The sequence below is a fragment of the Myotis davidii genome, unplaced genomic scaffold (genome assembly GCF_000327345.1).
Source record: "Myotis davidii unplaced genomic scaffold, ASM32734v1 scaffold370, whole genome shotgun sequence".
NCBI lineage: Eukaryota > Metazoa > Chordata > Mammalia > Chiroptera > Vespertilionidae > Myotis > Myotis davidii.
The window spans coordinates 7,916,958-7,926,646 of NW_006288615.1; the positions used below are offsets into that span (position 1 = coordinate 7,916,958).

Sequence of the window (9,689 nt, forward strand, 5' to 3'; positions counted from 1 at the left end):
AGCATGGTACAGACCACTACCCCTCAGTGCTGAGGTTGGGTTTTAAGTGCCCCATTGTCTTGTGTCTAGGAGAAGCAGGGGGGACTGGAGTCCCTTACTCATCAACTGGAGCCTCTGGCCTCCCTGTGCCCCCTTGACAGAAGCCAGCCTGGTGGCTTGAAGTGGCAGGTGCTAGCGCTGACTCCAGCCTCCCCACACTGTCCCTGCCTTGGGGGCTTCCCCCTCAGTGCTGAGGTTGGGTTTTAAGTGCCCCATTGTCTTGTGTCTAGGAGAAGCAGGGGGGACTGGAGTCCCTTACTCATCAACTGGAGCCTCTGGCCTCCCTGTGCCCCCTTGACAGAAGCCAGCCTGGTGGCTTGAAGTGGCAGGTGCTAGCGCTGACTCCAGCCTCCCCACACTGTCCCTGCCTTGGGGGCTTCTGGGCCCTGGAACAGTCATGTCTAGGGATACCCCCATGGTCTGGGGACTCCTGGGCAGGCCTTGGATGGCCCCTCCCAGCCCAGTGGGGACCCCAGGATCACACCTCCCTGCAGGGCTGGAGTTTGAGCGCTGGCTCAATGCCACGGGGCCGCCACTGGCCGAGCCAGACCTGTCTCAGGGATCCAGCCTAACCCGGCCCGTGGAGGCCCTCTTCCAGCTGTGGACTGCGGAGCCCCTGGAGCAGGCAGCTGCCTCAGCCAGCGCCATCGACATCTCCAAGTGGAGGACCTTCCAGACGGCACTCTTCCTGGACAGGCTGCTGGATGGGTCCCCGCTGCCCCAGGGTGGGTCCTGGAGCTGCTGGGGTGGCCGGGGATGGGTGTGCCTGCCAGCCTTGACCTGCCCTTGGCCCCGCAGAGGTGGTGATGAGCCTGTCCAAGTGCTACTCCTCCCTGCTGGACTCCATGAACGCTGAGATCCGCATCCGCTGGCTGCAGATCGTAGTCCGAAACGACTACTACCCTGACCTCCACCGGGTCCGGCGCTTCCTCGAGAGCCAGGTGTGGTCACCTGCATGGGCCCCTGCCTCTCCTACCCTCACCGCCTCACCTGACCCTCCAGTCTGGCTGCTCAGGCTGGACATCCCAGAGAATGGGGTGGGGAAGGCTTGGCATCTGGGTTGCCAGTGGGGTGGGTACCACATGGGAAGAGTCCTTGGGAGGCTGTGTCTAGAGGGGACACGCTGGGAGCAGTCTGGAGGTCTAGGCCCACTTGGCCCTGGCCTATGGGCATTTGGGCTCCTAGCCTGGGCACCAGGGGCATCTGAGCTTCTCAGAAGCCTAACGGTTCCAGGCCTACAGGGGCCTCTCTGCCCTGTCCCATCAGTGCCCCCAGCCCAAGCTCCCTCTGCAGAAGGCCTATAGTGGGGGTGAGAGGCTAACAGGGGCCCTCCCTTTGGCACTGAGAGTCTGGGCCCAGGGCAGGTGGGCTGCAGGAGGGGCAGGAGTGCAGCCGGTGTGACCCATGTCCCCCCGCCCAGATGTCCCGCATGTACACCATCCCGCTGTATGAGGACCTCTGCACTGGTGCCCTCAAGTCCTTTGCGCTGGAAGTCTTCTACCAGACACAGGGCCGGCTGCACCCCAACCTGCGCAGGACCATCCAGCAGATCCTGACCCAGGGCCTGGGTCCCAGCGCAGAGCCCAGTGCAGAGCAGGGTGGTGCTGGAGCAGAAGCTGAAGGGGACGTGGACACGCCTGCCCTGCTGCTCGGGGACGAGGCCCCCAGCAGCGCCATTGCTCTCAGGGACGTCAACGTGTCTGCCTAGCCCAGACCTCCCAGACACCACAATTGTGCCTTCTGTGGCCCAGGCCTGCCATGACTGCACCTCGGCTCTGGCCACGAGCTCTGCCTGGGCCCACACATGCCCCTCCTGTGGCTTCTCCCAGGGCCTTCCTCGTGGCCAGCCGAGGCCCGTGGACATGGTCCCCCCAGCTCTCTTGCACTGCAGGCCCCAGAGCAGCCAGCACACGCCACGTCCTTCTGTCTCAACACTGACTGCCGGGCTCTGCCCCTGGGGTGACGGCCCCACAGTCCCATAGCGACCACCACACTGTGCCTTATGTCTGCTGGGAGGCCTGAGCTGCGCTGTCCCCACAGCATGCCTCCCGCAGAGCCCTACACCCCGAACCTGGGGTGAGCAGCCTCGGTTGGCCCCTGGCAGAGGGTCGAGGATGCAGACACACCCTCAGTGTGGGGGCAGGGGACCCCAAGGAGAGAATGGACATCCCTGGGGAAGGGCCCCTGGAAAGCCTTAGCCCCTCAGGGAACAGGGGTCCCCGGGCCCCAGGGGATGTAGGACAGGATGTCTATCTCGTGGCTGCTGGGCTAGTGCAGCTGTGCCCAGAGGGAAGGTAGCGGGTGGTGCTGGTGCTCTTTTTAGGCCCACCGTGCTGGGAGAGGCCTGGGGACCCCACGCTCAGAGCTGGGCCACCCAGAAGACCGCTGTGACAGGGTCACCGTGATATCCCATTAAACCTCCACTCTGAAAATGACCTCCCAGCGTATTCACCCCGGCCTTTGTCCTTTGCATCTGCCTGTGCTCTGGGGCGAGGTCAGGAGCTGGTCGAAGCCCATCCTCAGATACATAGGCCCCTAGCCAGAGGCAGGAGGATGCTGGATGGGGCTAAGGGTCTTCCTCTGCACTCCAGCCACTCCTGGCCATCTGACTCTGCCCTGCAGCCTCTAGGCTCTAAGGGCCAGCCTTCCCAGCTCCTAGGCCAGGCCTCTGGGCGCCCCATTCGACCCTCAGACACCAAAGCAAAGGTAGGCCACTTGTCACTACCCTTTGGGCCTTTCTCAGCGGTGGTTCCCCACCCCAGAGGAGTAAAAGGGAGAGGTGAGTGGTGGGGTGTTTCCTCAGAGGAGTGAGACAGGGTGGGGGCAGGGCTGTGACGGCCACTAGAGTAGGTCCTGAAGAGGCTGTGGTACAGAGGGGGATCAGAAGAGGCACTAAGGTTGGGGACTCCCACTCAGGCCGTCACCAAAAGAACGGCTGAGCTGTGGGCTGTGGCCATGATGCAGCCACTGAGTTTATAGGGTGGCGGCTGGGCTCAGGCCAACAGAGCAGCAATGCTATCTGGTTACAGGTCTCATGCCAGGATTACATGCTCTGGTCCAAAGTGACATGTTACCCAGCCCACTGGCCAGATTCAGTTCCAGAGCTTCCTTTTCACAAGGGGCCAGGACATGGTGGGACCGGAAATGGCAGGCCAGCAACCCTGGTGCCACCACATCCAGCCCCCAGGTCACCAGATGTCCCATTGACTTTTCCCTGCACTTCAGACTTCCCCTCCCTGGAGGTGCTCCCCCCCAACCCAGTCGTGGCACAAGCCCATACGCAGGGTCTCGGGTAGTCTCCAGGAATGGGGGTCCATGTACCAGCCTTGCACCAGGGCGGGTGGGGCTTCACTCAACCCAAGGACATTCACCCTCCCTACAGGGAACAGAAACCAGGCCACTGCAACAACATCCTGGGGGAGGAGGACACAGAAGGTGCCTAGCAGCCACTGTCCTGCCAGGCAGGTGCTGCAAGGGACCCTGTCCCGGGAATGAGCAGCTCTGGGGCCTTGGCTCCACCCTCAGAAGTCCATCCTCATCCTGTCTTCTTGGCCTCTGAACATGGCTCTGGCCAAGAAGCCCTCCTTGGGGGTTGCACTGCTTCTCAGCCTCTCCCCTGCCAAGGCTGTGTGCAAGTCTCTAGTCCCAAACTTTCAGTCCCGGCTCTGAGTTTCTTTGGCAGTTCAGTTCTCACAAAGTGGTGGCCTCAACATGCGCTTGGTTCCAGTCCTATGGGCCTGCAGCCCTCCTGGATGGTCACTGCTGAGAGGGGCCCACCCTGCAGCCTCTGTGGACTTTGGACAGCTCAGAAGCAGCTCTCAGCTGTCAACAGAAGTGACCACACCCATATCCTTGATGTCCTGGACCTTGATCTGCCCTCGGGGGCCAGCAGGGTGCTCTTAGCCCGGGGATTCCTGCATCCCTATCTTTTCTCAATTCCTTTCCTCGCAGCTTACAAACCCAGAATACTTTTCCAACCATCTTAGTAGTATCTTCCCCAATGCAGCCGGTGACCAACACGTGCTAATGTTTCCCAACCTCTTCACCAGACCAAGTTATTCAGGACGTCATCGGTCTCATGAGCCATCACAGCTGTTTTCCCACAAGTTCCTCGGCTGCAGCATACAGCCAGCCCCCAAGCCGGCAGCACACATCCTGGGTATTAGAGTAGCACCCTCGCCAAGGGGTTGCTTTCCATACCACGCAGGCTAAAGTACACTCCAGCAACAGACAACTCTGAGATACCAAGATTTCCGCCTCCCGGGTTTATTTCTCACTTGTGCTACTTGTTCACTTCAGGGGTGGGGGCTTCCTGGCACTGGGTCCTCAGGGAACCAGGCTGAGGGATGATAGTACATCTCAAACATTCCAAGCACCTAACCACAGATAAACAAGGGGCTCACACTGGTGATTGGACACGTGGAGACCACGCACCCCTTCTGTTCACACTGGCCTCATGCAACCACTCCCACCACATATATTGTGGGACAGAGAATGGAGTGCTGAGGCAGCAGGAGGGTGGTGTCGATGGAGCTGGGGGAGGGTCTGAATATCAGATCTGCTGGGGCCTAGGGAGGTGGGACCTAGGCCAGATGGCTTCCATGAGGCAGGATGGAGAGTTGAAGCCTGAGAAAGGGTGAGGGAGATGCAATTTGCATGTAGAGCCTGCACTGCCCACAGCCTCTTGGGGTCCGAGGGTCCAGATAAGGTTTCCTGTGTCCCACAGGCCGTGTCTTGTGCAGTCCAGGCTCATCCCTGGGGTACTTTTCTCGCAACACCACCCCCAACTTTTACTAGTGTTAAGTCCCCCTGTTCTAGGTCAGATGCCTTGGGCAGAACTTGGAACTTCCGACCTAAAGACCCGGCTCACGGGAGAAGCAGTGAAGTATGAGAAGGAGAGCCACTCAACACACCAAACCACAGCTGAGCAGTCAGCCAGTCGAGGAATCAGATGAGGACTTTCCAATCCAAGGCGTTAAAATCTCAGCCACACACGGGGGCTGGAAATAAGCCATGGGACAGGGATAGGCATTGGTGAAACAAAGGGAGTGTGAAAGAACCTGCCAGAGACCTTGAAATGTTTGAAGGGACAACTATTAAAAATGAAAAGCCAGTAAATGGTCACAATGAAGACTGGATGCATGGGCTGGAATAGCAAGACAAATGCTAGCGTTAGCAAGGGGGCTCTGAAAAGGGAAAGTATACAGGAAGTTGTCAGAGGATTTACTGAAAACCTGAGAGTCATAGAGACAGAAAAATCCACACGAAAAAGTTCAAAATGATCAAGGCGTCCTCACGCAACACGCCCTTCATTCCACACCCAGGTGACTTCTCTGTTGGCCCTCACCCACCCGGATCCCTGCCTCGTTTCCTTAGCCACTGACTTGCCTCCCCTTCCCTCTTACACCTCCACATCCAGGCTGAGACACCTGCAGCAGCCATGCCCTGGGCAACTCACATACCCAAAAGGTATTTTCCTGACACAGACTTGCCTTTATTTAGAAGAATCTGATGTTAGCTCTTAAGGCTATGCATTTTTCCTACTTTCTGTGGACTGTGAGAAAGAAGGGCTCCTGGTCGCTGACTGGGCTCAAATTTCAAACAAACAAACAAAAAACGGAGCCTAACGGCCATTTCCAAACTGAGGCTTCTCATGAAAACTGCACTTCAGTGAGCAGCCTGCACCCAACTACCAGCATTTGCACCCAGCTGCCTGCCTGTACCATGCTGCTATCTGAGCCAGCCCTTGGAATCCTATTTCGACCAACAGGACTGAGGCTTTCCCAACCCAATCAGAACTGCACAGCAATATCCCATCAGCTTCTTTATTGACCAATCAGAGCAGCTCCATTTTGATCAATCGGAATAGTGCCTTTGGGCCAATTGAATCACAAAAATTTGGAGTCCTCATTTGCATGAGGATGGAACACTCAGGGACCAGGGACAGGACCTGTGTTGGTATAAGCCAGCTCCCCTATGGCTCAGAGAGGGCACTTTTTAAAAATATATATATATTATTGATTTTTTACAGAGAGGAAAGGAGAGGGATAGAGAGAAACATCGATCGGCTGTCTGCTGCACACCCCCTACTGGGGATGTGCCTGCAACCAAGGTACATGTCTTTAACCAGAATCGAACCTGGGACCCTTCAGTCCACAGGCTGGCACTCTATCCACTGAGCCAAACAGGTTAGGGCCACTTTTTTTTTTTTTTTAAGAGAGAAAGGGAGAAGGAGAAACAGAAACGTAGATGTGGGAGCAGAGCATCAATCACCTACCTCCTGCATGCTCCCCACCCAGAGACCCAGCCCACAACTGGGCATGTGCCCTGACCCGGAATTGAACCAGCAACCTTTCAGTGCATGGGATGACACCCAACCAACTGAGCCACATGGGCCAGGGCCACAGAGGGAACTTTTAATTTCCACTGAAGATTGAGTTTTTCCCTGAAACACTAGAGATTTCTCACCAGAGCAGAGCAGACCCACAGGGAGCACGGCATAGCTGTTTGGCCAGAGAGGGTCCTGACCCCAAGGCTACCTCACAACCATGCTGTCTTCATAGCCATGCACACTGGGCTATCTTGCACTAAACAACGTTCCCTTCTTCACTGCACCCCAAACTAGGGATTCTTGTCAACATGAAATTGGCACCAAGGACCATTGGTTGACATCTCTAAATAGTCACCTGGCCAGACACAGGGAGAACTGGAGCCTCAGAGCATGGAAGTGATTGCTAAATGTGGGGCTTGGCCAGGCTGCCCATAGCACCCCAGCCCAGCACAGCACCTCGGAGGGGCAGGGTGCTAAAGACATCACTACCACCCACCCCAGACAAGCCTCTTTGTTCAAAAATAAATGGGTGAGGGAGGGGAAAAGATTCCAATCCGCAGTGACTACAGCAGCATCCATGACGCACAGAGCAGCCTATATCTGACATGTGCTCACTTCAAGAACAGGAGTCGCCGAGGCCGGTTTGGCTCGGTGGATGGAGCGTCGGCCTGCGGACTGAGGGGTCCCAGGTTCGATTCCGGTCGAGGGCATGTACCTTGGCTGCGGGCACATCCCCAGTGGGGAGTGTGCGGGAGGCAGCTGGTCGATGTTTCTCTCATCGATGTTTCTGACTCTCTATCTCTCTCCTTTCCTCTCTGTAAAAAATCAATAAAAAAAAAAAAAAAGAACAGGAGGCAACTGTGGGGATTACCTGCATTGTGTTCATAATAGAATTTAACATGTGACCATTGGGAGCAATAGTGTGTGTCGGGGGGATCCTATAAGGAGCACGTATTTTTTAAATTTTTATAAAAATTTATTTGAACCAAGAGGATACACCTGGAAGTGAGATCTCAACAGACTACATGCTTCCATATTATTTTTATAATGGAGTTTTGTTTTTTTAAAAAACCTGAAACTTAATCTAAAACATGACCCCAAAAGAATCCACTTCTCCCACAGCAATGAGCAAAGTGAACAAGGTCTGCCTGGTTTGGGAAGGCTGGAGTCCTAATGTGCTGGGCTGCCCTCTCCTCCCTTCAAAGCTCCGTTTGTGGAATGGGACCTGTGGGATGTGTGAGGATCGTTTGACAGACAAACTCACCATCTCATCGTTTCAAATGAGTTTGACCCTTTGAGCTCTTGGGGCATTTGGACCTGTCCCCAGCTCCAGAGTCAGGGGTGGAACGCTCAATTCTGCAGAACCGCCCATGGTTGCTCTTAAGACTGAGATGGTCCCTGTTCCAGTCGTACATGCAAGATTTCTGAAGGCAGGGGAAGGGGACAGACCCAAGCTTCCAGGTCCCCACTTCCCCTCCCCACCCCAGCTGAGACATCCTGATTTGTGGCCCTCACTCCCACAGCCCAGAACCAGGACCTTCACTGACCATCCCCTTGCAATCCACAGGGCCTCTGCAACCCTCAAATAGCACTTGGGGTTGGGGAAGAGTCCCACTCCAGTGAGGGCCCTAAGGCTCAGATTTGAAATAACTACTGTCCCAGTGTGGATTCTGGGCTCCAGAACTAGCTTCCTCCAGAAGATTCTTGTCCCACCATCCCAGGCTGTTTCTAACTCTTCCTGATACCTAGAAGCCAGAGGGGCCTGGGCTCCTAATTGGCTGAGGGAGCATCTCTCCACCCAAGGGTGAGGAACACAGGGCATATGGGGCAAGGGTGGTCCAGGACAAGCTGTGCCAGGCAGGCTGACAGGAGAAATGGCCTAATGCCATCTCAGTGCTGGTCACTCACCTGTTCCTTGCAGGCCTGGGCTGCTGCCTACCGAGCATCAGCTGTCCCCTGGCCCTCTCTGAGCAAGGGCCCTGTCCAGAACACAGCTTGCAAGCCTGGGCAAGTGGCACAACAGAGCCCCCAACTTAGGAGCCCAGATCCTGAGCTGGCCTCACACTTACGTGTTACCTGGGGCAAATCACTTGCCCAGCACCCCAGGGGAAAAAAATTGTCTCTTATTCTTTTAGGACCCCCAGAGGACATAGAGCCCTGGCCTTTCCTGACTTATTTCAGCTACAGGATAGCCTCCAGCCTGCCGTGGGGTGGGAATCATCTTCTGTGAGAGCTAGCGCCATGGGGGTCTTGAATGGTTGAAGTAAGCCCTAGCATCCGGAGGGGTGGTGGGCAATGTGGCCACCCCTTTTGTAGGACCCCAGCAGAGATGAGTCCCCTAGGCCCGCAAATCAAGGGGCTGAGGCCTAGTGGGGTCAAGGTAACACAATGTCATGCTATCACTAGCAGCTGCTACCTGAGCAGGCCCTGCCCAGCCGCTCAGAGGGAGGAGCTGCAGAACCTGGGGCTCCAAGCAAGTAAAGGTCAGGGGCAGGGGCTTCTGGATCAGGTTGTTTTTCATCCACCAGTAGGGACTGATTTGACCACCCTTCATATTGGGGATGGGCAAAAGCAGCCTGGGGGTGCATAGTATGAGAAGCCCTAACAGGCAGAGAGCTGTCACTAGAAGGCCTGCTTAACCCCTGCCCGACCTTCTGTGAAGGCAGAGTGAAGCAGCTCGGAGGGGCTGGCCGTCTTCCTTCCAGGGAACGGGGACGGCGACACGTTGGTTCCTACAGCGAAACTGAGTCCTTGAGCAGGTCGCGAAATCACTGTCTTCACCTCTCGGCAGCACCGAGCGGCCGCGCGTTGTAACCATTGTAACCGCACGCCCAGCAGATCCCTGCCCAGCCCACCAGGACCAGAAGCCGGCCACCCGGGGACCAGGCGGATGCTCCGCGCCTACTCTGCCCGCTCAGGAACCAGCTTCCGGTCCCAAGCCGCCTTGAGACAGTCTCCCAGGTCTGGGGAGACCCTCCCCAGGGCCGTCTTTCTTTTTTAATATTTTATTGATTTTTTTACAGAGAGGAAAGGAAAGGGATAGAGTTAGATGCATTGATGAGAGAGAAACATCGATCAGCTGCCTCCTGCACACTCCCTACTGGGGGATGTGCCGGCAACCAAGGTACATGCCCTTGACGGGAATCGAACCTGGGACCCTTCAGTCCGCAGGCTGATGCTATACCCACTGAGATCACCGGTCAGGGCCCCCGGCCGGCTTATTCCGACGAACCCAGCACGCAGCAACACGGGCAGACCAGTCCGACCGCTCACTACTCGCCCGCCCGAGCGGGGTCTTCCATTGGCTCCGCCCACAAGC

General features: G+C 56.5%; 2 protein-coding genes across 2 annotated transcripts in view; both read left to right on the forward strand.

Moving 5' to 3' along the window:
• RNPEPL1 (arginyl aminopeptidase (aminopeptidase B)-like 1) overlaps positions 1–2,474 on the forward strand; it is a 9,058-nt gene extending 6,584 nt beyond the window's left edge. The window contains exons 9-11 of the mRNA XM_006760512.2: positions 534–764; positions 838–980; positions 1,460–2,474. Coding sequence (XP_006760575.1) covers positions 534–764; positions 838–980; positions 1,460–1,747 — 662 coding nt within the window. The 3' untranslated portion in view covers positions 1,748–2,474. The remainder of the gene's footprint in view (positions 1–533; positions 765–837; positions 981–1,459) is intronic.
• An 870-nt stretch (positions 2,475–3,344) lies between these two features.
• CAPN10 (calpain 10) overlaps positions 3,345–9,689 on the forward strand; it is an 18,989-nt gene continuing 12,644 nt past the window's right edge. The window contains exon 1 of the mRNA XM_006760675.2: positions 3,345–3,474. Within this exon, the coding sequence (XP_006760738.1) occupies positions 3,345–3,474 (130 nt within the window). The remainder of the gene's footprint in view (positions 3,475–9,689) is intronic.